This window comes from Trichosporon asahii, assembly GCF_000293215.1.
Source record: "Trichosporon asahii var. asahii CBS 2479 unplaced genomic scaffold scaffold00050, whole genome shotgun sequence".
Taxonomy (NCBI): Eukaryota; Fungi; Basidiomycota; class Tremellomycetes; order Trichosporonales; family Trichosporonaceae; genus Trichosporon; species Trichosporon asahii.
In genome coordinates, this window is record NW_014040874.1 from 2,365,814 (window position 1) to 2,391,353 (window position 25,540).

The 25,540-nt window shown below is 58.8% G+C and overlaps 9 protein-coding genes across 9 annotated transcripts; 8 read left to right on the forward strand and 1 right to left on the reverse strand.

The window, feature by feature from the left end:
• Positions 1 to 461: 461 nt before the first annotated feature.
• On the forward strand, positions 462 to 1,819 carry A1Q1_02131 (uncharacterized protein; the record flags this gene model as incomplete). Its single annotated transcript, XM_014325076.1, has 2 exons — positions 462 to 719; positions 845 to 1,819. 2 exons carry the CDS (start codon positions 462 to 464, stop codon positions 1,817 to 1,819), a joined length of 1,233 nt encoding a protein of 410 aa, XP_014180551.1.
• A 1,352-nt stretch (positions 1,820 to 3,171) lies between these two features.
• On the forward strand, positions 3,172 to 10,040 carry A1Q1_02132 (high-affinity cell membrane calcium channel; the record flags this gene model as incomplete). Its single annotated transcript, XM_014325077.1, has 8 exons — positions 3,172 to 3,773; positions 3,833 to 4,279; positions 4,353 to 4,505; positions 4,658 to 6,449; positions 6,524 to 8,727; positions 8,794 to 8,835; positions 8,908 to 8,933; positions 9,043 to 10,040. 8 exons carry the CDS (start codon positions 3,172 to 3,174, stop codon positions 10,038 to 10,040), a joined length of 6,264 nt encoding a protein of 2,087 aa, XP_014180552.1.
• Positions 10,041 to 10,680: 640 nt separating this feature from the next.
• Positions 10,681 to 11,507, forward strand: A1Q1_02133 (DEAH box polypeptide 36; the record flags this gene model as incomplete). The annotated part of the gene is made up of 3 exons (XM_014325078.1): positions 10,681 to 10,683; positions 11,061 to 11,342; positions 11,388 to 11,507. 3 exons carry the CDS (start codon positions 10,681 to 10,683, stop codon positions 11,505 to 11,507), a joined length of 405 nt encoding a protein of 134 aa, XP_014180553.1.
• Positions 11,508 to 12,419: 912 nt separating this feature from the next.
• Positions 12,420 to 14,283, forward strand: A1Q1_02134 (uncharacterized protein; the record flags this gene model as incomplete). Its single annotated transcript, XM_014325079.1, has 2 exons — positions 12,420 to 12,643; positions 12,681 to 14,283. The coding sequence occupies 2 exons, from the start codon at positions 12,420 to 12,422 to the stop codon at positions 14,281 to 14,283; spliced, it is 1,827 nt and encodes a 608-aa protein (XP_014180554.1).
• Positions 14,284 to 18,208: 3,925 nt separating this feature from the next.
• Positions 18,209 to 19,046, forward strand: A1Q1_02135 (uncharacterized protein; the record flags this gene model as incomplete). Its single annotated transcript, XM_014325080.1, has 3 exons — positions 18,209 to 18,391; positions 18,435 to 18,940; positions 18,980 to 19,046. 3 exons carry the CDS (start codon positions 18,209 to 18,211, stop codon positions 19,044 to 19,046), a joined length of 756 nt encoding a protein of 251 aa, XP_014180555.1.
• Positions 19,047 to 19,113: 67 nt separating this feature from the next.
• Positions 19,114 to 21,135, reverse strand: A1Q1_02136 (uncharacterized protein; the record flags this gene model as incomplete). The annotated part of the gene is made up of 6 exons (XM_014325081.1): positions 19,114 to 19,543; positions 19,587 to 19,902; positions 20,044 to 20,487; positions 20,547 to 20,681; positions 20,723 to 20,938; positions 20,985 to 21,135. 6 exons carry the CDS (start codon positions 21,133 to 21,135, stop codon positions 19,114 to 19,116), a joined length of 1,692 nt encoding a protein of 563 aa, XP_014180556.1.
• A 263-nt stretch (positions 21,136 to 21,398) lies between these two features.
• On the forward strand, positions 21,399 to 22,455 carry A1Q1_02137 (osmoregulation-related protein; the record flags this gene model as incomplete). The annotated part of the gene is made up of 3 exons (XM_014325082.1): positions 21,399 to 21,426; positions 21,526 to 21,897; positions 21,956 to 22,455. The coding sequence occupies 3 exons, from the start codon at positions 21,399 to 21,401 to the stop codon at positions 22,453 to 22,455; spliced, it is 900 nt and encodes a 299-aa protein (XP_014180557.1).
• Positions 22,456 to 22,628: 173 nt separating this feature from the next.
• On the forward strand, positions 22,629 to 24,089 carry A1Q1_02138 (osmoregulation-related protein; the record flags this gene model as incomplete). Its single annotated transcript, XM_014325083.1, has 1 exon — positions 22,629 to 24,089. The coding sequence occupies one exon, from the start codon at positions 22,629 to 22,631 to the stop codon at positions 24,087 to 24,089; it is 1,461 nt and encodes a 486-aa protein (XP_014180558.1).
• Positions 24,090 to 24,294: 205 nt separating this feature from the next.
• On the forward strand, positions 24,295 to 25,297 carry A1Q1_02139 (uncharacterized protein; the record flags this gene model as incomplete). Its single annotated transcript, XM_014325084.1, has 4 exons — positions 24,295 to 24,510; positions 24,687 to 24,899; positions 24,943 to 25,088; positions 25,126 to 25,297. 4 exons carry the CDS (start codon positions 24,295 to 24,297, stop codon positions 25,295 to 25,297), a joined length of 747 nt encoding a protein of 248 aa, XP_014180559.1.
• Between the last annotated feature and the right edge of the window lie 243 nt (positions 25,298 to 25,540).

Consider the following 25,540-nt stretch of genomic DNA (forward strand, 5'->3'; position numbering starts at 1 on the left):
CACGGTCGCGTCTTTCGTTCTTCTCGGCCTGACCTGGTGGGAGTCATGTCTTGCCGTGCTTGTCGGTTCCGTCTTTGTCGCTATTGTCATCACTGGTGAGTAGTGCATGGGCTTAGGCTAGGATGCTGCATGCTGTGCGGCGCTCGGCCGTCGCTGCCACCGAAAATTTCGCACCCTGGACGACCAACCCGGGGGCGAGACCGCAATAGTTCAACGCTGACACCGCAGCAAACGGTATCATTGGAGCCACGACGCACACGCCCTTCGCCGTCACCTCGCGCGCGACCTTTGGCTACTGGGGAAGCAAGTTTGTCGTCTTTGTGAGTACTGGGATCCGCGGCGTGGCAGCGGCCGGATTCGGGGTGCGACGCCACCATTTTCGAGGCCCGCACCCACTATCCGTCCATCGCATCCAGTGTCCGGGCAGTGGCTGACAAGACAAGTCGCGATGCATTATCGCCATGTTCTGGCTCGCGATCAACTCTTGGTCTGGCGGCCAGTTCGTCCAGCTCATGATCATCGCCATCTGGCCCTCGTACGCGCGCCTGCCGAACGCCGTGCCTGCCAGCCAGGGTGCCACGACCTCCGACTTCCTGTCGTTCTTCATTTTCTGGGTCATCCAGCTGCCGTTCATCTTCATTCACCCCTCCAAGCTGAAGCTGGTCTTCAACATCAAGGCCGCCGTTGTGCCCGTCGTCGCTATCGGAACTCTTATCTGGGTGAGTATTCGTTATCAATCTCCTCGGTCGCCAGGAACGTCCGACCGCGGAATCGTGGCAGTGATGCAATTCACACACTTATCTCTGCTATCTCTCTTTCCATGACGTATCGCTAACCTTTGCAGGCCGTCAAGATTGCTGGACCCCAGGCCGGCCCCATTCTCCGCGCTAGCCGCAACCGCGCCCCCGCCGGCAAGCTCCGCTTCATCGCGTTCTGCACGTCCGCCACTGCCGTGCAGGGCACCTGGGCCACCCTCTCGCTCAACATTGGCGACTTCTCGCGCTACTGCCGTTCGCCCCGCTCCAACTGGATCCAGATCTTCGCCTTCCCCCTGATCAACACGACCGTTTCGCTCTGTGCTGCTATCAGCGCCACCTGTGCCTATGCGGTCTACAATGAGGACCTGTACCAGCCGTACGACATTCTGGCCAAGTGGAACACCTCGCCCGGTGGCCGCGCCGCCATGTTCCTCGGCTCGCTCGCCTGGGCCCTGTCCAACGTCACCAACAACATCACTGCCAACTCGATCTCCGCCGCCAACGACCTTTGCTCTCTTGCGCCGAAGCATGTTAACATCAAGCGCGGCCAGCTCGTCGCTGTCACTGTCGGAGTCTGGGCCTTCGTTCCCTGGAAGATCCTCGCGAGCGCCGAGAACTTCCTCGCCTTCATGTCGTCGTACTCGATCGTCCTCGCGCCCATCGCCATGCTCATGGTCATCGACTTTTACGTCGTCAAGAAGAAGAAGTTCAACATCTACGAGATGTACAAGCCCTTCGGCATCTACCGCTACACCAAGGGCTGGAACTGGCGCGCGTACGTTGCGCTCGCCTGCACCGTCGCCCCCAACATGCCGGGCATGGTGCACGCGATCGACCCGACGACCGAGATCGGCAACATCAAGTACGTCTACATGGTCTCGAACCTTGTCGCGTACGCGATCGTCATCCCCGTCTATCTCCTCCTGAACAAGATCTGGCCGGCGCCCGAGACCATCGTCGATGAGCCCGTCCACGACATCATCGACGACAAGGACGAGTTTGACAGCCACTCGGACATCTCCCCCGCCCAGTCGGGCTTCCTCGACGAGAAGGCTGTCTAAGCCGCTCGCAGCGCCCACTTCTCTCTTCCGAAACGAACAATGTCTCAAGGGGTATCGAAACAAATCAAACACAGTATAAACATAAACATCACATCAACAATTCATCCATCATCAATCAATCGCAAACACAGCCCGCGTGTGTATTAGGGAATGTCTCGCTCAGAGACGGTCCACCCCCCCAAAACAACCTGTTAACTAGACCACTCCTTACAACTTTATCTTGCTCATTACTATCATCGTTTTTACATCATGCATATGGGATTCTGAGAACGACGCAGATCGTCAGCGTCGTTTCCAACCGTGTAGTCTACTATCCGTATCTGTATCTATTTCGTTATCCGTATCTATATCGTTATGTGTGTATATTTGTGTTATATGTGTATGTCAATATATTATGCGTCATCTATGCGTTCAGTTGCGTTCAGTGTATCTACTCGTCGTCATCTCATGTTCACTGGAGTCGGTCCAAATAGGAGCGTGGCCTTGATTAGCTTGATTAGTGTCGGTTCGGCGGCCCGGAGCGACGAAGGGCTTAGGCCGGCCTTGGTCGTTAGGTGCGGGGTTGAAACGAGCAGACCCAAAGTTTGAAACTGGGCCCAATCGAGGGTATCGAGGGGTAGCGCCGCCGCCGCCGCCGCCAGATCTGATTCGGCGGACTCACTCTGGTACGAGGGTGCCTCCACGTGGCTTGGAAGGAGTGGAAGTCCAGACCGAACGCCTGGTGATGCGTCTTCCATCTGTGTAGCTGTGTCTGCGTAGGCGCAGATGAGGAACGTATAGGAACAGGATGTAAAGGAGGTTCCTGGGCGGCCAACAGGTGGTGTGGGGCAGGCGATGAGACAATGAGTGAGCTGCGGTGGCCGCGGTCCTACTGCGCCTGGGTGTGCCTGTATACCCAGAATCCAGATGCCTGCACATCTGCGCGGTCTACGCGTACAAAGGCTTTGGAGTCTGCAGGCTAGACCCGATCCTGGCCTCCTTGGGCGCACCTGGCTATGGTGGGTGGTCACGTCTGACAAGCCAAGCAGAGCCATACATTCCTGACACCGCCTGCAGCTGCTTGAACCTGTAACCTGTTCGGCTGGCGCACACTGGACTGCGGTGCAATCTCACTCTTTGGCCACCCAGACCCTTATTTACATCCAAAACGCCCTGGATCCCTTACCCTGGCTAGGCTCGAGACTTCGACACCGACACCGAACCCCCGCACCACCACCACTTCGACACAACTGACCGTCAACATTGTCCTTTCCATCCATCTACATCTTTCTCATCACCTTGCACAACCAAACAGACGCCCGCGCCCTCACCCGCCGGGCAAGCTCCACACTCCTTTCCCTCCGGCACCGGCCATGTCGGGCCTGTCGTCCATCGGCGTGTCCACAGCTGTCTCCCCCGGCCCCTCCCCCACATCGTCCACCGGCTCCAGCGCCCAGAAACCGTACCGCCGCCTGTCTTGGAACAGGGACCAAGGCCAGGCAGGCTCGCACTCGCACTCGACAGACGACCACGGCATCCCCTCCCCCGTGCCGCCAGAAGCCCGTTCGCGAAGCCAGAGCGGCAACAGCCTCGAGCCGCGACCACCACCGCCAGTACACGCTGCGCACACGCAGCATTCCCACCACTCGCAACATTCCCAGCACTCCCAGCATGGACCGACGACTACGGCCGCCAGCTCGAGCTCGAGCATCTATGCGCGCGAACTCAGCTACTCGCCTCCACCACTACCGCCGCAACAGTCGTATGCACCCCCGTATGCAGACGAGTACGACCTCGGATCATCAGCGTACGACCCCTGGCGTGTGCGGGGGCCGAGTCCTGCGGGACAGAGCATGGACTCTATACCACTCGACTACTCGAGCGGAGATGACGAGATGGCCGGTGAGCCAGACGACCGGGACCGGTTGACGACTGCAAGGTCGGCTTCGCCTTGGAATCCAAATTCACGTTCCAGGTTAGCGTACTCTCCGTCTGCACAAAGCCAATTAGCTCAGAGCTCGTCGTCCCAGACAGGCCGGGAACCCTCCCAACCTTCAAATCCACACACACACGCACACCACACCTCTCACACCTCTCACACCTCTCACACCTCTCACTCCCAGCACCAACGGCCCTACGACGCCGATGGCAATGCCATTTCGCCCCTGCGCATAACGTCCATCTCGCGCTCACCGACGTTTCGCAAGATGAGCAACACGCTCAAGCGCGCGAGCGTGCGTGTCGTCAACCTCATGGGGTCGGAGCACGACGGCATGCAGCGCCTCCCCACCCGCGACTCGGACTCGGACTCGCAGGGCGTCCCGACCCTTCCCCGAGCGGGCCAAACACTCCCATAGACGAACTGCACCCGACGAACAGTATCAACACGCTGCCAATCGGCGGTCTCCGCGGCCGCACACTGTGTCTCTTCACCTCGCGCTCCAGAATACGAAAGGCGCTCGACAAAGTTCTGCTGTACCCGTGAGTAAGGAGTACCCAAATGGTTTTGGCCGTTGCGACGATCATTGCAGGAAGTGTCACTGACCGCAATCAGGTGGACCGAGCCAGCGATCCTCGTCCTCATCATGGTGTACGCCGTCGTGCTCACGATACAGAGCGCACCGGCGCTCTTCGATCCGCGGCCGGGCGACGGCTTCTTCCACACCTGGGAGGACTACGCCCTGTTCGTCCTCTTCATCGTCTTCACGTAAGTTCAAAGCTGGAGGTGTTGGAGCTGCTGGTGCGGATCCGCAGAGTCGTCCAACTTTCTGTGGGCGCCGCCGCGGCGTCACGCACGACGCAGCGCCCCCATTCGGCCATCCCACTATTCGGTCATGTCAAGCTAACCTTGTCTCACAGTGTGGAAATGTTCGCCCGCATGATTGTGACCGGCTTCATTTTCGACCCCGAGACGACCGTGTCGAGTGCGTTCCGGCGCATGTGGCGATTCGGCTACAAACGCGCCAAGGCCGAGGAGCGTCTCGACACTGGCCCGGGCAAGCGTATCCGCGAGCCGTGGCAGCGCTACGTGCCCGACGCAGGCATCGTGAACGGCAAGTCGTCAAAGCAAAACGACAAGGATGAGCGGATCATTGCCGAGGCGCCGTTCGAAGAGGCCGTCATCCGCCAGCAGGGGCTCATCTACCAGGGGCGGCCGTACATGCGGCACTCGTGGCATCGTATTGACATGGTCGCCATCATTGCGTTCTGGATCTGCTTCATCCTCGCCGAGCTGCACAAGGAGACGACAGATACACGGCACATCTACATCTTCCGCATGCTGAGTGTGCTCCGCGCCACGCGCCTGCTGGTCATCACGAGCGGAACGGCGACCATCTTGCACTCGCTGAAACGCGCCGGGCCGCTGCTCATCAACGTCTCGTGGTTCATTGTATTCGCGGCGGCCATCTTCTCGATCATAGGAGTTCAGAGTTTCAGAGGCTCGCTGCGGCGCTTCTGCGTCATGGACCCGACGAACAGCACAGGCAACTATGCCCAGCTCGGCAATTGTGGCGGATACTGGGAGAACGAGAATGGCGGGTACACCAAGGTGTCGTACCTAACGCTCGATGGGCGGAACGTCGACATCGAGCGAAAGGGTTACATCTGCCCCATCAACCAGATCTGCCAGACGGAAGACAAGAGCCAGGAGGACGACAATGTCTCGTTTGACAACATCTTCAAGTCGCTCGTGCAGGTGCTCGTGATCGCGGGCGTCAACACGTGGACGGGCACGATGTACTGGATCATGGACGCGGAATTCTTCGCGTCGTCGCTCTTCTTCATCGCCGCTATCATTGTGCTCAACTTTTGGCTCATGAACTTGCTCGTTGCCGTTGTCGTCAACACGTTTCAGGACATTCGCGCGGACACGAAGCGCTCCGCCTTCGGCGCCGACCACTCGCTGTTGAACCAGCCCGAGTGGTCGACAGCAACCAAGAAGAAGCAGGAACCTTCCCGCCTACTCAAGATTTATCAGAAATCGGAGCTGTTCTGGGTCCTCCTCATTGTCGTCGATCTGATCGCGCAGGGTTGCAAGTCTGCGGCCATGAGCGAATGGCGCGCCCAGCTCCTATCCGACATGGAGCTTGGGTTCACGTTTGTGTGGCTGTTCGAGATCGGTCTGCGGTTTGTGGCCTACTTGCCATCCTGGGGCGCCTTCTTCTTCAACGCGCGCAACGACTTTGACCTCTTCCTCGCGATCGGGTGCGCGATCATCCAGATCCCGCCCATCCGGCACTCGACCGTCTATCCCTGGCTCACCGTTTTCCAGCTCCTCAGGTGGTACCGCGTCATCATGGTGATTCCGCGCATGCGGCCCCTCGTCACCAACGTGTTTGGTTCCTTTGCCGGTCTCCTGAACATGACCTTTTTCCTGTTCCTCATGAACTTTGTGGCGGCGCTCATGGCCGTCCAGCTGCTGAGGGGAGATATGGACGACGACGAGCTCATCAACTTTTCCCAGGTCTACAACTCGTTCCTCGGCATGTACCAGATCTTCTCGACTGAGAACTGGACGACCGTGCTGTACAATGCCATGTCGGCCGAGTGGCAGTTTGGCCAGGGCTGGATTGTGTGCATCTTCCTCTTCATCTGGTTCCTGTTCGCCAACTTCATTCTTATGCAGATGTTCATCGCGGTGATCAACGAGGTGAGCTTTTTTGGCACGGGCTGAGCTGACATCAGAACTTTCAAGTCGCCGAGGAACTGAAGCGGAAACACCAGATTGAGGCGTTCATCAAGAAGGCAGAGCCGCAGTCGACCCACGTGTCCCGCATCGAGCGCCTGAACCCGTATCGTCTGTTCCGAGCGCGGCACGAGGCCGTCAAGGTCGCCGAGCTCCCGCCACACCTGATCCTGCCGCTGAAGCAGAACGTGGGTGCCGACGTGGGGCCTGGCCCCGAGGATCAGGAGAAGCAGACGTCGAAGCAGAGCGTCGAGCGCCTCCTGGGACTGAACAAGAAGGACCACGCCGTCATGATGCCGCTGCGCAAGCTGCGGGGTAAGAAGGCGAAGAAGGACGACGCGAGCGCACACCGCCGCACCAAGTCGTACTCTGACGGAGACACCACGGATGAGGACGACGACGACGACCGCGGCCTGTCCGAACTGCTTCCGCCTATCAACCCTGGCACCACCGCCGACGAGCACAAGGACACGCTCCGCGAGAAGCGCAACCTGCAAGCGGATTTCATCGCGGCACACCCCTCCTTTGATCGCTCGCTGTGGATCTTCTCACAGGGCAACCCTATTCGCAAGCTATGCCAGTGGATCACGCCCCCGGCGTATGGACAGCGCATCTTTGGTCAAGCCGAGAAGCCAACGTGGAATTTTGTGTTCCGCTTTGTCGTGTTTGGCGCCGTCGTCGCGTCCATTGTCGTCGCCGCCATCGCGACACCGCAGTACCGCAAGTCCTACTATGAGCGGCACGGGCTTGTGCGCAGCTCCTGGTTCGACATCACCGAGGAGTCGCTGGCGGTCGTGTTCATCGCCGAGTTCCTCGTCAAGGTCATCGCGGACGGCTTCATCTTTGCCCCCAACGCGTACCTCCTGAGTATCTGGAACGTGGTCGACTTCTTCCTCCTCGTCTGCATTGTCATTAACAGTGTCAGTGGAGTCATCACCATTTCGGGGTGGAGCCGGCCGACGCGCGCCTTCAAGGCGATGCGGGCCCTGCGGCTGATCACGCTCTTCTCGCGCCTGCGCGACACCTTCTTCGCCGTGTTCCTCGCCGGCTTCATCCGTATCCTCGACGCGAGCGTGCTCATGGTGCTCTACCTCATTCCGTTCGCCGTGTGGGGCCTCAACATCTTCATGAAGCGGCTGTCCGGCTGCAACGACACGACGGGCGACGTCGGGTGGCGCTACCAGTGTACGGGCGAGTATGAGCAGAACACGGTCGGCGAGCTCAACTTTCTCGCGCCGCGCGTGTGGGCGAACCCGTCCTTTGGCGGGAGTATCTGGGCGTTTGACGACTTTAGACAGTCGGTGCTCATTCTGTTTGAGATTGTCTCGCTCGAGGGCTGGACAGACGTCATGGCGTCCGTCATGGCAATCGTCGGTATCGACCAGCAGCCGCAGACAAACCATTCGCAATGGAACGCCATCTTCTTCGTCATCTTCAACCTCCTCGGCGGTATCGTCATCCTGACCGTGTTCCTGTCCATCATCATTTTGAACTTTTCCGCGCGCAGCGGCACAGCCCTCCTGACGACGGAGCAGAAGCAGTGGGTCGACCTGGCGAATTTCATCCGCCAACAGTCGCCCTCTCAGCTGCCGAAACACAAGCCGTCAAACCGGATCCGGCGCTGGTGCTACGACCGCGCGACCCAGAAGCGCGGATACTGGACGCGGTTCTACACATTCATCTACTTTGTGCATATTGGCCTGCTCATGACGCAGGACTGGAGCGAGAACATCATGAACGAGATCCAGTTTGACATTGTCTTCCTCGCCCTGACAGTCATCTACGCGATCGACCTCATTGTGCGCTTCATCGGTCTCGGGTGGAAGAGTTGGCGGAGCAACGGGTGGAACTGGTTCGACTTCATCACCATTGTCGGCTCGTTTGTGACGACCATCCCCGCGCTGCAGGACCAGGCTACCGACCTGAACTCGAGCAATGCGACGCGGCAGGTGCAAAAGCTGTTCCTGGTCGCAATCTCGCTGAAGCTCGTGCAGCGCCTCGACTCGCTGAACCAGCTGTTCAAGACGTCCGTCGCGTCCCTCCCCGCCATCGGCAACCTGTTCCTCCTCTGGGCCGTCTTCTTTATCTTCATGGCCATTGTCATGATTGAGATCTTTGGCGTGACCAAGGTCGGCGTCAATGCCGAGTCGCGGTTCCAGAACTACCACTCGTTTGGCAACGCCCTCCTCATGCTCGCGTTCATGTCCACGGGCGAGGGATGGAACGCGCACATGCACGACTAGTAAGTTAAGATAACGAGGGCGGCAACTGACAACAGCACCATCGAGTATCCCCGCTGCACCGACAGTGACAACTACCTGTACTCGGACTGCGGGTCCGTCGGCTGGGCGTACGTCCTCTTCATCTTCTGGAACCTCCTCAGCATGTGAGTTACCAAGTTTTTCCACTCAACTGACATCAGGTACATCTTCTTGAACATGTTCACTGGTGTGGTTGTTCAGAGTTTCGAATACGTGTTCCAGCGGCGTGGCAAGAGCAATCTGAGCCGAGAACAGATCCGTAAGCTACCTGTGCCGAGATTGTAGCTGACATTCAGGATCGTTTAAGAAGGCGTGGGCCGAGGTCGACACGGCGCGCACGGGCTACATCAAGCGGAAGGACTTTGCCAAGTTCTTCTCCAAGCTCGAGGGAGTCTTTGAAGTGCGCATGTACGACCCGGCGTTCAGTGTGCCGAATCTTCTGCGCGAGGCGGCACCCGACCCAGAGCGCTACAACGACAAGTCGCGGATCATTGACTGCGGGGATCGGCTCGTCGACCTGTCCAAGCTGCGTTACGAAATGTCGACGGTGGACTTCCAGAAAGTCCGCGCCCGGCGCAGACAGTACGTGCGCCTCTGGACCGAGGCGCGGATGAGCGAGGAGCCCGGGCGCGGCATCAGTTTCACACAGATGCTCCTGATGCTGGCGCACTACAAGCTGATCAACGACGAGGCCGCGCTGCGCGTCGACGAGCTGCTGGTGCGCCGCGCCAAGCTGGAGCGGGTGCACGACCTCGTCTCGCTCGACCGCGTGCGCGGGTTAATCCGCACAATCTACTGGCGCCGCCGCTTCGTCGCGCACCAGGAGGAGCGGCGGGCCAAGCAGCGCGAGGCAGAACAGCGGCTCAGCCACCAGATCCCCGCCATCTACGTCGACACGGACACAGGCTCGAACCCAGTGTATGCGCGGGACCCGCTCGGCGTGCTCCCCGAGTCGCCGACCGAGTCGGAGCATTCACAGAGCAATTCCGCATCGCACAGTCCGAGTGCGGATGTTTCCTTTGGATCCACCGGAGGATCCACGGGATCAGCCCACGGACACCAGCACTCGCTGTCCCACTCGCAGGCGTGGGACGACTCGCTCCGCCCCCTCTCCACCGGCACGCTGGGCGGGATCTCGCGCAGCGGTACCATCGCGTCGAGACATAGCCATAGCGCCTCGGTCGCGAGCACGGCACAGAGCGAGAGCGAGGACCACAGCGACGTCCTCGACTCGATGGCCGCGAGCGTGTGGGGCGACCTCATGCGCGAGGCGGTCGATGAGGAGGATGAGTGAGACACCGAGACCGAGGCCGTCAGGCCGAGGTCGGTCAGCGAGCAGAGAAGAGAAGGGGGAGGCACATCAAAGCATCAACAGACATTCCCACATTTCATCACTGTTTCATCATACACTTGTGCATAGTACATTCCACAACTTAGAATAACGCCACACATTGGCGGCTTGTAACCTCTTTTGACACATAGCATCTCTTTTGTAACTCTTATAGTCATGACTGGAATGCACTGGACGACACGCACTTGGCCATTCCCGAGCGGACACTGAGCATCGACGGTTTAGGTTGTGTGTGCTGACAGGCCGTGCGTGAGGGCTGGTCTGGAGATGTGCCACGGCAAGGCGCCGAATCTACCATGGTAAGACGGATTGGCGGTCTGAGGTCGCCCTTCCTAAACTCAGGCTTTCCCACGAGTGACATGCCTAGATACGACCACATACTCCAGTGCCACTTACATATCGCCGAACTGACGTTTTCCCGATCACGTGGCCGAAAGCGAAACTGTGGAGGGACACTGAGCGACACGCAATTTGATCCCGCCGAAACTCAAGCAGCCAGTCTGCGCTGTGACCGTGGCTACGGACGACCTCACTATCGAGATCTTGCATTCTCCACCTCAAGACAACAAAAGTGACGCCCACCATGGTGAGTCCGCTCGACAGCGGCGGCAGTGTGACCCTCGACTCGGCGACAACGACTACGACTTGCAACGGGCGACGGAAGGTGCGACAGCACGGGCGACGGTATCGGCGTAACATGTGTTGTGCAGGTGGTCTTGTGCCAGGACGAAGAGCAGTTTGAAGGACGCCCAGTCGACCGACATTGAAGGCTTTCGTCTGCGGCATTTGACTGCTGGAGCGCTTGGAGGATGAAGCGAGTCCGTTCCGATGCTGTGCGCCGTCTGCATCGCCCGTCGCAAGTTTCTGGAGTCGTCAAGTCGTGGATCAAATTTCTGCACCGCGTCTCGAGAGCTGTGATTCCTTCGCAGCTAGCCTCTCGTGCCCCACAAGCTGACATGACAGGACCCCACCGGACCCGTCACCATCAGGACTTCGAAGTTCATCACCAACCGCCTGCTTAACCGCAAGCAGTTCGTTGTCACTGTCACCCACCCCACCCGTGCCAACATCTCTCGCGACGACCTCGCTGAGCGCCTCGCCCAGCTCTACAAGTCCGAGAAGGAGCGCGTTGTCGTCTTCGGTCTCCGCACCAAGTTCGGTGGTGGCTCTTCGCAGGGCTTCGGTCTCGTCTACGACGACGAGGAGTCCCAGAAGAAGTTCGAGCCCAAGTACCGCCTGATCCGCGTGAGTTTTCTGCTGTAGGCGTCTTCGACATTAGCTGACAATCAGAACGGTCTCGTCACCAAGGTCGACAAGGCCGGCCGCAAGCTCCGCAAGGAGAGGAAGAACAGGCAGAAGAAGCTCCGTGGTACCGCCAAGTCCAAGGGTGGTGCCGACAAGAAGAAGTAAAGCGAGTGACCAGTCGCTCTGTTTCTCTCGCTCTTACGGACTCCTTCTCGTGTATAGCTTATCGCATTGGGGATGGATACCCTGTCACCATAATTCATCCACATATACCCTTCGCGGTTTGTGATGTGCGCTGCGGCGCGGCCGGAGTGCCAAACGAAGCATCTTGTTGCCACGTTGTGCTGCCCATCTGATTTTTTCACTGACTGTTTTCTACTGACATATGACTTCTTCCCTTTGCTTTGTTTGTAGAGGTCTATGCAATGTTCTGTCCAACACGTGAATACGTGTGCTGCGAAAGCCACTGCTGCTGTCGATCGAGTGACCCTCGATCAGTCATATTGCTGTCGGCCGAGCGCGTTCGGCTCATGTGGGCCGTCGTTAGTTTGCAGGCGGATTACCCCTGATGCGGCGCTGCATGCAACTGTTGAGCTGACCGCGATCGCCTACTTCGTCTTCAATCAGCCAAGGAGCGATGCTGCAATCTGGGAGCAGTGAGGACGTCGGAGGGTAAACTGCTTTCGCCATTCCTTGGGACAGGCAGCCTGAATGGCGATAGCACTTTGCTCACATCGCTCTGTCGGTGCTCTGTGGAGTTCTCCTTCATATCTATTTCAATCTCAGCCGCAGTCTTATTGCTTACTTTGGCATCAATCAGACAAACCTGGTCCTGTGCATGGCGTCTGGTGGAGCGGAGCATATGGTTCTCAGTGGTGGGCGTGAAAGGGGTCGGTCGGCTGACAGTGCCATTTTGTGAAAGGTTTCGCAGTCGCGTGTCTCACGTGTTCCATCCGGATAAACCCCGGAGCCTCCCATTCAGTCATGACCTCACTGGCGCCAGTCCAGTCAACCGCGATCAGCGGCAACAACAGACATCTTCGCTTCAGAACGCACCCCATCGCACACAGCCATGACATGAGCGACGACGACTTCGGCTCTGAAATTGAGTACGACGCGGCGCTGGAGGAGACGCTCCAGGCCGTCGAGAGCGGCAAGGCCGTGCCTGCCGACCCGAAACCGATTACCGACATTGAGGACCTGGCCGTTGGTCTGTCGCCGTTCGAGGAGTTCCGGAAACGGGGCTCGCTGTCCGTCACCGATCTCGTCGGTACGCTCTGGTGTGAGGTCCAGTTCGACTAGTGAGTTACACTGCTCAGCGCGGGGAACTGACATCAGCCGCCAGCGCACGTTACCGTTCCTGCCGCCGGCGGCGCGGAGGAAGGTCATCAAAACACCCAAGGGCGCGGCCATCCAGGTCGACCAGGTCAAGGTCGAGGACAAGGACCGCATACTGAAGCGCGGCGAAAAGATCCACAAGCGGCTTGAGCGCGAGATTCACCCCGAAGAGGTCGTTGTGCGTAGCACCAGCGTCGAGGAGACATGGGCAATCCGCATGCTCAACATGCTCTCCTCGCTCGAGGCACTCATCAGCCTGGGCAAGTGCCGAGAGATGCCGATCTGTGGTTTTGTCGGCGACGTGTACGTGTCCGGCATCATTGACGAGATTGAGCGGAAGCCGATCGAAACCAGCACGCCTAGTACGCCAGGCAAGGTCAAGCGGCAGTCGACGCTCAACGATTTCTTTGGCGGCACTCGCCCCCCAACACACCGTCTCATCATCAGTGACTCCAAGACGCGCGCTTCTGGTACGTTGCCCAAGTTTGAGGACACGCGTGCTGGACAGTATCAGGTCATGCTGTACAAGGAGCTCCTGGATGCGCTCATGATGACCGCGCCGAATCCCGACGCTACAGCCGACTCCATTCTCCCTACGAGCACGACCGGTGGCTTCGCCAAGATCTTTGACCACCTCGGCCTCAACGCTGGTGCGCCGTTCAGTGAAGGCTTCCTTAGTCAGGCCAATGCCATTATCGTCGGCAATGGACTCAGGTGGGGGGCGAGCGACGCCAAGTGCCTTCTGCAGCTGGCGGACTGCTGGGAGCAGTACGTGCAGGAGCTCGGCCTCGACCTGGGCAAGGGGAAGAACGACAAAGCGAGCGGGGACGAGCTGCAGCTAGTGTTTCGTAGAGCGGGACACGACAAAAAGTATCGCTCGAGGAAGAGGAGGAAAAAGGGGTGGGCGGGCAAGCGGAGGAGATCAGGAAGGTCGCGCCGCCAGCAGACACCGACGGGCGAGGACACGGACATCCAGAAGGCGTTCCACCTCAGTTTGCTGGACGTGTCCGACCCGCCAGCTTCGCACATGACCGAGTCACAAGTGTCGGCAATCTTAGACCCGCCGATTACTGCTCCCACAGAGACGCAACCCTGCCAGTCTGCGAGTTCACTGCAGCGCAACGACAGCACGGCTTCGCTTTTCGACCAGGACTCAGAGCAAGACCGCGAGGATGATGAGCTGGCGCTCGCGATCGAGATGAGCTTGACGCAGGAGCCCGCCCCTATGGTCCCCACCCAGACAGTGGAGGTGCCCGTCATCTCGTCGCAGGAGTCGCCTGAAACACTCAAGTCGCCTCTTCCCCAGTCTCAGCTCGAGCCCGAGGAAGACGAAGACGGCACCTCTGGTGCAATCATTGGTCGTCTCACATTCCCCCACGATCCCAAGGCTCTCGCGGAGCACCTGGCCTGGGCGCTGGGATACTGGCGCGGCGAGCGGGAGCCGCAAGGTGTCCCGCTGGAGCACACGCGCCGCTGCGCGTGGTGCGAGTTCGAGGACGGGTGCGAGTGGCGCGCAGCAAAGGCGCGCGAGGTGCTCGAGGCGAAGCGGAAGGCGAGGATTGACGGATTGCGGCCGCTGCCCGCTCTCCCCCTCCCACCTTGAACACTCTCCCCAGACGAAGATGTCTCCCAAGCCTGGACACTGTATCACGATCTTGTCTACGTTTTTTGGAATTAAGCAACTGTTGTTGTACTCTACGGCCGCATAGCTAGCCTCTAGATTTAAACATATGGCATCACATGATCGCGCGGACCCACTTGTCGCACCGTCTAACATGCTTCATGAGGTATGGTTGTATGCTGCCAGCCTTCGTTTCGCCAGAGATTCCAGATCCTCACCGGCGGCTTGTCAGTGCACCCAGTGCCCCGCACTCGTGGACACTCGTGGGCGTGGAGCCGTTTCAGCAACAGCCTGTACCCGCAACAACAGGGGAGACAGTGGTCGTCCAGAACACAAAGGAGGAACGAGGCTAGCGAAACCAGAGCGAGGGCTGGAACTGACCGCTGCACCTTTGTGTCGTACTGGCTGGCTGGCTTGGTCAGGCCAACGAGGCGTGCACCAGGCGGCCAACCTGTCGGGCCAGTCGCAAAGGTCGGGAATAGAGTTTGGTCGCGGTTCCGTGATCGCTCTCGTAATTCTGGTCTGGGGTGCAAAGGCCTTCAACGACAAGATAGCTGGGCCCTGGATCCAAACCCTATCCCAGAACAACGGTGAACAACGGGTTGATCAGACTTTCAAACACCACGGCGCAGAGAAGCTGACGCATAGGGCTGAAGCAATTTCGCCGTCTTGCTTTTACGTTGCCTTCCACTGCTTGACGATCGGTACGGTCCAAGCTCCCTTACGTGCGTGCGTGTGTCTGTTTCGTGAGAGTTGTGAGTGTTGCGCTGGAGTTGCTGCAGATTGGTACATTATTTCTATGGGGTAGAGTAGAGTATTGATGGGTGGGATGTTACTTGATGGAGCGCAGTGTAGGTTGGCAAGGGGGAAGTGTTCGCAAAGGTCCTTGCCGCGGGGGCTTGTTTGACAGTAAAGTACAGGAAAGAGGTAGTGTTCGTGGTATCAAGGGCCGAGAGTGTCCAGAATGAGAATAGGGGATATGTACAAGTGGTCGAGCCTCTGGGGCGAGCGGAGTGTGATGGCGAGCAGAGCCAGATCGTTGGATCTGGCAGGGGTGTGTTTTGGTGCAGAGGTAAGGTGGGATGTGTGCCCCGGCCTTGTCGAAGTGTCAACGGCAGGAGATCAAAGCTGTCTCGGACCCGTCCTTTGGGTCCTTCGTCGATGACCACTCATCGCCGGTTCGCTTAAGCAAAGAAGTATCGCGTCCACACGAAGATGTTGAACATGACGAGGAGGATCGTGATCATGTCAAGCTCGTCGCGGAGGAAGATTGGGTTGCGGGCCGGCGACCGGAGCGAGATTTGCAGTGTGCGAACGTATCGTCCAACACCAGAGCGGGATAACTTCGACCGTCCAGTAGAAAGAGGGAGGGGGAGACAGTCGCCGCACTCAACGTCGCGCTCGCGCTCACGCTCTGTCGTCGACGGCGAGACGGTCGAGCTTAAGGGGTGGCTGAGCGGTGCATACCGGGACGAGGACGACGGCGTCGGCGGCGGCGACTTGCACCTTGTGTCCCGCGTGCGGCCCAACTTGGGCAAGTTCGACAAGGTTGGCAAGTCGGGGAGGAAAGAGAGGATGCTGCTTGTCGGCGGGGAAGAGGGAGGGGAAGAGTACTCGAGCGGCGGGGAGTGAGGGGCGGGGGCGTGCACTGCGGACATGGTTGACATTGTCTCGCTGTGTGGTGCGCAGTCCAGAGGGATGGTAGAGGAAAGATGAAGATGAAGAGAGTGAGCGTCGGTAGGAAGCCGTTGTCGCACAGAAGGAACAGGAGGAATGGGGATGACTGTCGGTCGCACCGGTCGGTCCGCAGGAAGGGGCGAGAAGGAAACGAAGGAAGAAGGGTATGAGTAATGTTGCAAAGGCGAGCGAGTGTGCGTGTTTGCGAAGCAAGAGAGAACAGGAGCGTGCAGATAGCACAGAAGAGGCGAGAGGCACGCCGTCTCTGCGTTGCTTGAGCTAATATGTGAGCTCGGATCGTGCGCCGCTCGCTGCCTCGTTGCGGTGTGCCCGCTTCTGGGTGGTCTGGACGTCATGCACAGGCCGCAGGGCAGGGTACGCCGCACGGAGGGCGCCGGTTCCGAGGCATGAGGCGTCCTCAGGCGCAAACTCAGGCGCAGCGAAACAATACCAGAGTGTCACTGGAGCCATGGGCTATGGGCTGGATCCTGAGCCCGACAGCCTGGACATGCACCCCAAGTCTGCGGGCAGGGTGTCGATTGTCATTTAGGGCTGGCAGGTGTCTCTGGCGTGCATAGGCAGAGACTGAAGCTTATTCGGACATGGCGGAGCTGGCCAGAACTTAGGCTGCTGTCATCTCGCCCGATGGGTGGATTGCGCACGCTTGCCTTATCGGCAGCGAACTTTGTGAGGTTACACTACTGCCTACAGCCGGCAGGATAAGTGGGCATAGAGGGCCACAGAGGCACGCAGGAACAACACATAGCAGGAACAGGTGTGCTTGATGGAAGGGACGGGGCTCTCTACCAAATGCAGCACGCAGCGTAACGAGGTCGACGAGGACACTGCGCTGGAACACTGGCGCGACATAGCACAGACACTTGCGGCCACGACCGAGACAGGCCATACGGCCAGACGAGCTTCGGCGAGCCCACCGCACGGCGCGGTCTGTGCATTCATCGGCCCGTGCGAGCCGTAGCGTGCGCCGCATTCAGGACATGTCCGAGCATACCACGGCGTCACACCCACTCTAATCCTACTCGTCTGCAGACATTGAGTTTGCTCGTACTCCTGTCCGCGCACATCAAGCAGTCAAGCGACTTCATTCATGAAAGTATACAGAGAAGCGAAGCCGCTCGAAAGACGCCCAGCTGCCTCACGCCCTGCAGAATATCCTTGGTTTCACATGTCGTACGTCAATCAGGACCGATTCAGCACAGAAAGCCTACACCCTGGACCCCATTCACGTCTATTCACCCAGCCCTAACCCAGTCGTGACCCCGGTCACACCCCGCCCTGAGTAGACCCTGCAACCCAACGACTGTCCCAAGAGACAGTCGGCCACAGTGTACTGGATTACGACACCACTGCTTGTCACCTTGAGAAGCACAGACAACATGCTTACCAGGGACTAACGTGGTCACGATGCAAGCCTGCTTAGTGTCCGGGGCATCCGTCGGCGCTTCGGCAAGAATTTCAAATGTGGTCGAAGACTGTCGGCGTTCCCTCGACTGGCCGCAACCCACCACAGCGGTCACCCGGAAGGGTGGTGCACGACGAAACGGTGGCCATCAGCTGATGCCCTCTCTGCTATTCCCGTTTCACCGTGTTGCCTACAACCTTGTCATATCTCAAACGTGGTCATCACCTTCCTCCGGCTCCTCCGGCCGATTAGGCTTTCGCTGCAATCAACGCCGCCCGTTTCAACTGGCTTGACAAATCTTCCACCGTGTATCATGTTCTCGTTTCTTTTCTCCTACATGATTTCTCATGGCAGATCCCACTGAGGATCTATCAACGGTCGACTTGATTGGTTTCCCACGGCTGAGCAGAACAGGGCAGAGTAGCGAAGTGGAGGTGGAGGTGTGAGTGGAGGCCACAACAAAATTACTTCCGCCCACCCAGTCCAGCGGCGATCTCACTCATCTGCGGACACATGTGATTCGAGTGTCGTCACTTTCGATTTCGCTGTCGAGTCGAGTCCGCCAAGCTCTCTGATCACCGCCGCCTCGAGATTCTCGGGACATTCAGTCCTTATCCAGCTAGAACGAAAGAGGAGCAGCGACCAGCTCAACATTCTCCACGACAAGTAATCCTCTTACGATAAGCACTAGCGCAAGCGCAGCAGCAAGCACAACCGCGAAACCACTCTGAAACGACTGCCGATCCCAAGCTCGGACCAGATCCTGGCTTCGAAACCACGTCTCTAAATCAACAGCATATCAGCACCATGTCGGAAGGCGAATCCTCCGGCCAGGCGCTAGAGCGCTTCATCACGGCGCAGCTCGAGGCGCTGAGCCTGTCCGTGCCTTCCGACGACGTCGAGTTCATGGCCCGCTTCGTCGAAGAGGACATGGAGAAGGACGAGAAGCTGGAGGGCGTGCGGGGCATGCTCGAGGGTGTTGTTGAGGGGGTGAGTTGAGTTTCATCTCTTTCCAACTGACATCCAGGGCGAGCTTCCAGAGACGGGTGTGGACGAGGCGCTCGAAGCCATGGTCGGGGAGTGGGAGCGTCTCAAGGCTGAAGAGGAAGCCGCCGCGGCCGCGGCCGAGGAGGAGGACCAGTCCCCAACACCGCCGGACCATGAGGCGATCATGGCCTCTCTGACGGAGGAGGAGCTCAAGGCAGCACGCAAAGCCGCCCTGCTGCGGCAGTACGCCTACGTCGAGGGCGGGCCCGAGGAGATGGAGCGCGACGCCAACGCCCCGCCACGAGGGCAGGCGCAGGCCGAGTCCGAGGCGAAGAAGGCGGCCGAGGAGCGGCGGAAACTCGTCGAGGCCGCGCTTATGCGCGACAGCCGCAAGAAGAAGAAGCACCGCAAGGTCGAGATTGACGACCCGCTGCAGTGGGAAAACCTGAATCGCGAAAAGGTCGCGATGAAGGCGCAGATGGCGAGGGATGAGGCGAAGCGGAGCGCGCAAGAGAAGAAGGACCGCGATCGCGCTGCGCTCGAGAAGCAGAGGTGAGTTAGGAGTGTGCCACTGATAGCTGACAGTGACAGGGCAGACGCCGCAAGGGCAAAGGCGGAGAAGCAGAAGAAGGCCCAGAAGCAGGAACGACGAGCATAAGCTTATCAAGAGTACACAGGTGTAATGCATACAGCATCTAATACATCATTTGACAAGGAACGGTGTCCTATGCTCGCGGCGCGCCGTGGGGTTCGTGTGTGTCGTTGGGGTCGTTACATTGCGGAGCGGGCTCGTCCAGCGAGGCAGGCTCGGCGGGTTCAGAGGGTTCTGATGTTGGAGCTGTCGACATTGTGGATTCGGTCGGTGACGCCGAAGAGGGCTCGGGCTCTGCCTCGTCAGACGGCTCGTCCGCGTCGCCAGCGTCGCCAGCCGCAATAGCGGTCAGCTCGCCGCGGACAGGCAGCTTTGCGAGCCGTCGGATGCGGGCGAGTTCGCTCGCAAGCTGCGTCGCGAGTGCGCGCGCGTCGGCAGTTTCCTGCGAGCTTCGCTTGACCTCATCTCGGAGGAGCTGCACCTTGCCTTCGAAGAGCTTGGCGGCCTCTGCGTTCCTCGCATTCACCTCTTCGACGAGGGAGACTACGGTCTCGCGGTTCGCCCTGGAATGTCAGCTGAAGGATCGCTTATCGAGCTGAGACTCACTTGTGCTCCTTGACGAGTATGGTAAGCGCGGCCTCCTTCTTGGTCATCTGCTCGCGCTCGGCGCGAGTCTCCTCACGCACGCGCTCGACTTCGGCCCTGTATCCGGCGACCTCGCGAGTCCATGCGTCCTTGAGCGACTTGACCATATCGCGCAGCGCGTCGCACTCTGACTCAGCCTTCATGCGCTGCATGGTCGCTTCGGCCAGACCCGTCGTCGCCTCCGTCTCAGCCTTGCGGACCCTCGCCTCCAGGTCTTTGCGCTCCGCCGCATGTTGTGTGACGCTCGCTTCGGCCGTTCGCGCTCGCGCCAGAATCTCTGTGAACAGTGTCAGCCATTGGTGCGACACGTCTAGAAGTGTAGCAGGTGCAGAGGGAAGGTGACGCCCGCCCTGAACGCCATGCGCCACGACACGTCATGGACCACTCCCACGTCCAGTGGCATTCAGTAAGCACGTACCGCTGATCATCCGCTCCTTGCGGGCTATGACATTGTTGAGCGTTTCGGCCTCGCCGCGCATACGATCGCGCGTCTCGCGCAGGTCTTCGCTCCGCCGCGTCAGGGTGCCGATCTCCCGCCGGCAGTTGCGTACCTCCGTCTTCGCCCGCTCAAGGTGCTGCTTGGTGTGCGCTAGCTCGTCCTGCAGCTCCTCGATCATCGCCGAGCTCTTCCCCGTAGCGCCGATTGAACGTCGCGGCTTCGCCGGGCCGAGTTGGGCTGGCCCGAACGACGTTCGCCCCGGTCCTGGTGTTGGCACAGGACCATTCCCCGTGGGGTCAGGCGATAACTCGGCAAGAACCAGTGTTGGCGACTTTGAGAAATCGTCCGCGCTCAGGATCTCGCTCGAGTCGCCCGGACTCGTCCCGGTCCGCGAGCTGGCTCCGTGCATCTGCACGGCGTGCGCTACCGATGCTCGCGGAATACCTGCTAGTCAGTTGGGTACGCTCCGCAACACAACTCACGGCTCAACCCGAGGCGCTCGTCTCGCCCATCACCGTTAGACATGCTGGGCGTACCAGATCTCCGTCGCAGTTCGAGAGGTAGCTTGCTCGTCCGGTCTCGTTGCTTGTTCAAAGAGGATCGGGTAGGAGCGCGTACTGCGAGGTCAGGAACCGTCAGACGGGAGAAGGACACTCACTTGGATCCAGGCCACCAGAATCCGATGTTCCATCGAGGTCGCCGTACACTGACACGTCAGAGCGCCCGGTTCCGTTCGCAGTCCCGTTCGCGACAGGGGAAGAAACGATGGAAGATCGCCGTGACAGAGTGACAGGTGGGGAGTGCGGAGGATCGGTATTCATGGTGGATGTCCGTTGCCGGCGGCGGTTCTTGGTTGGCGTGTAGCTGCCGGACGCTGTGGTGGTCAGACAACCGCGCGCGTATAGAGTTGATCCGCCCACCTTCATCAGTGCTCTGTTGACTGTAAGAGCTCATTCCACTAGCGTGCCGTCGGTGTCGGGTAGCTGTGGGACTAGCCGCAGGCGAATTCAGCGACATGCTGGTGCGGCGCACCGCAACAGGGATCAGAGACGGACCTGCCGCGTCGACCATGTTGGAATTGATGGAGAGCGAGAAATGAAAGAAAGTTTGATCAGAAGGGACAGAAAGTGTTCAGCACGCGTGTCGGTCACTCGCCATTCCTACTCGCCGTGAAGTGGAGGTTGTGCAAGTAACGAGACCAGAATCATGTAACTGAACTCTATTGTCGTGGTCCCTCGATTGCAAGGTGCTGTCACGTGATCGTCACAAAAGTTGAAACGCGCGTCATTTATCGACGGACCATCTACGTTATCGCAACAACAACATTATCAGCGATGCCGTTTCGCGGAAAGCACAACAAAGGTCCCAGATATGGAGGGCCGAAACTTCCGTCTGCACTGATGGACGAGGTCACGGCGGCTTACGGTGAGTATGTAGTGTGTGTCTCTGTCTGACCCAAAGGCTCTTCCGGTCGGTCCAACTCTGTCCGCGCACGCAAGGAGGCGAGGAAGGCCGCACGCAAGGGACCGCCCCAGCCCCGTAACCCTCCAAGACAGCAGGAGAGGCATGAACCGGCTGAATCTTCCTCAAAGCTGAAGGGGAAGCGGCGCGCTTCCCCCGAACTCGAATCCGACGAAGAGCAGGTTCCGAAGAAGAAGGCAAAGGGTGCCCAGGGTACCACCGTCCTCGCCCAACTCGTGAAGGACAAGGCCGAAGCCAAGAAGCAGAAGAAGTCGAAGAAGGAGCTCGTGCTTCCTGAAGACGACGGCGATGTCGAGGACCGCGAAATCGAATGGCTCGAGTACATGCTCAAGAAGGAGAAGGGTGGCGATGGTGACCTCAGCGACGGTCTCGATGGTGAGATAAGGAGACTTTCCGAGCTAACTTGCAGACCTCCTGGACTTCACCGGCAAAATGGAGCAAGGAAAGCTTCGGAAGGATGACTTGCAGCTCGACAGTGACAGCGATCTGGAAGGCTACGACGAGTGGCACGGCATCGATAGCGACGCTGAGGTTGATCTCAGTGAGAGTGAGGGTGACGACGAAGAGGATGGTGAAAGTGAAGATGAGGATGACGAAAGCGGAGTGGATGAGGAAGAGAGCGACGATGGCGGCGACGACGGGGAGGTTGATCTGGAGGAGTCTGACGACGAGCAGGTCGCCGAAGACGATGTCTCGGGCGACAGCGACGACGATGACGAGTCAGAGGCGCCGGCTGAAGGCAAGGAGATTGTTGAGACACCTACGCCGGCACCTGCTGCACCCGCTGGCCGCTACATTCCACCTCACCTGCGAGCTGCTCAGCTCGGAGAGAAGGCTGCTGCCGATGGAGCCAAGGTCGCCGAGCGCATGAAGCTTGAGCGCAAGGCCCAGGGTCTTCTCAACAAGTGAGTCTCGATGAAGTGATCGTACTGACGTCAGGCTGAGTGAAGCCAACATGGAGGGCATTCTAGCCGATGTTGAGAAACTGTTCGGAGAGTTCAGCCGCAACGGTGAGCTGGCGGGAATATCGCCGTAGCTGACCCCCAGACGTCACGTCCACTCTTACGAAACAGATCATCGATATGATCGGCTCTAAGACGAATCTGCTCGACTCTTTCGTGGTGCTGTACGCGACCCTCGTGGGTGCCCTGCATCGCGCTGTCGGACTGGAGTTTGGTGCCCACTTTGTCCAGACGCTTGTCAAGAAGTACCACGAGCTCGTTCAGCAAGCCGCGCCTACCGCCGAGGAGGCTGCGGAGAACGAGAACGACCCCTCTCGTGAGGCATTCAACCTTTTGACCCTTATTGCGGAGCTGTACAACGCCGGTGTCATCGGAGCTGGTCTGATCTACGATCTCATCCGTGGCTTTATCGGCACCAGCGGAGACACCATGTCTGAGCGCGGAGTTGAGGGCCTCATGAAAATCGTCAAGTGTGCCGGATCTCAACTCCGTGCTGACGACCCCGCCTCGCTCAAGGACATTGTCACGCTCGTTCAGGAGCAGACCCGAGGGAAGGAAAAGGAGATGACGACTCGTGCCAAGTTTATGGTTGAAACCCTCGTCGCGCTGCGCGGTGGCAAGACGAAGGGTCTCGGTGCCGAGCGCGAGGACGTTGCCCGCATGCGTCGTTTCTTGGGAGGCATGGGTAAGAAGCGACGTCTCCTTGCTCCTGAGCCTCTCCGAGTAGGGCTCAACGACCTCCTCTCGGCTGATTCTCGCGGAAAGTGGTGGCTCGTTGGTGCCGGTTGGTCCGGGAACCCGCTCGTGGAGCAGGCATCATCGCTCTCATTCGACACGAAGAAGAAGCAGAAGAAGACGGCTGCCGAGGCGGAGGATGAGGAAGTTCTGCTAGACCTCGCTCGCAAGCAGGGCATGAACACCGACGTGCGCCGCAGTGTCTTCGTCGTACTCCTCACCTCGGAAGACTACGTGCATGCCTGCGACCGTCTGAACGCCTTCCGTCTTACGAACGTCCAGGAGCGCGAGTTTGTTCGTGTCGCTCTGCACTGCTGTGGTATGGAGGGCCAATATAACCCGTACTATACCCTCGTGCTCAACAACCTTTGCGAAAACTCATACGACCACCGCTTCACGCTTCAATACGCTCTCTGGGATCTCTTGCGCGAGCTCAGCGAGGGCACCGTGAAGACGGACCGCATCACGAACGTCGCCAAGTCCATTGCATACCTAATGGGCCGCGGCAGCGTCGACGTCACGATCCTGAAGGGCGCTGACTTCACCGATCTCTCCAAGCAGACGAGGCAGTTCCTCGACCAGCTGATGCGCAACCTCATGATTGCTATCCAGGGAACAAGCCCTCTGTTGACTTTGCCTAAGGGGTTCAAGGCCAAGGACATCGATCTCGAGGCTGTCGAGGAGTCGTTTGACAAAGCTCTTGCTGTTCCTGAGCTTGCTGGTGGTTTGGCATACATCCTTCAGGGTGTGAAGAAGAATCCGGGCAAGGGTGTGGGCGAGCTGGAGGCTGAAGTGATCCAGCAGAGCGCGGAGGCGGCCGTGGAGGTGCTTTCCAAGGCTATTTAGAAGGGCTTATAGATATAACATGTAACACTATGTATGATCATAAATGTGGAGACGAAGAGGCGGCTGAGCAAGTGCCGCCAGTGCCGACACCAGCTTCTGCCACTGACCGGTTGTGAATTCAGGCACGGCTGTCAACGATCGATCGTCATCGGAACCGCACCCTTTGTTGATCTTTGCAACACATCATCCGTCATCCACCCCCACCATGGCCGAAGGCGTACCTATTACCAACACCCTTTTCCCGCCACCACCGGAATACTACAAGGCCTTCACCCCCGAGGCCGTCGAGCGGTTAGCGGAGCTCCGATCGAAGGATGAGGGCGGAGAGGAGCGCGAGCGACTGCAGAAGGAACAGGACCCTCCGCGGACTGACTGGATCCTCGAGGATGGAAGATGGATGGCCTTTGGCCAGCAGTACACTGTGAGTGTATATCCAAAACGTTCAACGCGCCCTCGTGACTTTGGACCGCCGCAGGAGTTACATGGATCGAGTAGTAAACGCATACCAGGGCTGCCCACTATGCTATCTATCGCATTTTCCTCGCTCATCTGCACATTGACAACGAGCATACTTGCTTGTCATTCAGCTGACATCAGGCAACTCCCCACATCCCGAATGCTCGAGACATCGGTCTGCCCGCTCTTGTAGCTGACCCCGTCTCGCAAGGAGGCGACAGCGAACGATCCGCACTTCCTACGCTCCTGCACAGCTTCCTGCACACGCTTCTCGCGTTCATCGATGTCTTGACCGGGACGGCGCGTATTCCAGGCGAACTTGAGGCGGCCGGGCGAGCGAGCGAGGGCGATCAGGTTCGTATCTCAGAGCTCGTGGCCGTGGTGGCATAGCTGATAGCAGTACATCCAACATTTGAGCAACTTGGCGGCTACCATGATCGTGTCGGCCAATCAGCTCCGAGGTGTTCAGGCTGAAGAGACTCTCGTCATGCTCATGGAGAAGCAGGTCTCAGAGAGGAAGTCCCAGGTTGAGAAGCTCCGGGCGTGGGTAGACAGGTCCGACAATGGAGCTAACTTTCAGGAAGAACCGAGAAGTCGCGGAGAAGATCAAGAAGCTCAAGGCCACGGCAGCCGCAACAGTGGAAGGGAAGGAGCCAGCTGCAGCAACAGTGGAAGAAGTGGAAGAGAAGGAGCCAGCTCCTGCTGTCAATGGAGCGTCAGCCGGCGATGAGCAGATGGATACGAGCAGCTGAGCTGAGAGGCCTGAAGAGGAACCAACACATGTAACATTACCTATACCCTGCACATGCATACCACCGCGTCAGCCCGTTCTCGTCTGCAAAGGAGCGCGAACTGTGCCACCAAAACGTTCAAGCAATGATACATCGTTGTGCTGTGAATGTCAAACCGGCTTTGGGTCCCTGGCCACCGATCAGGCCAACAACCCACCCAAGGCCGTTCTGCGAGTCCGTAGACTCTTAGATCTCATCTACGGT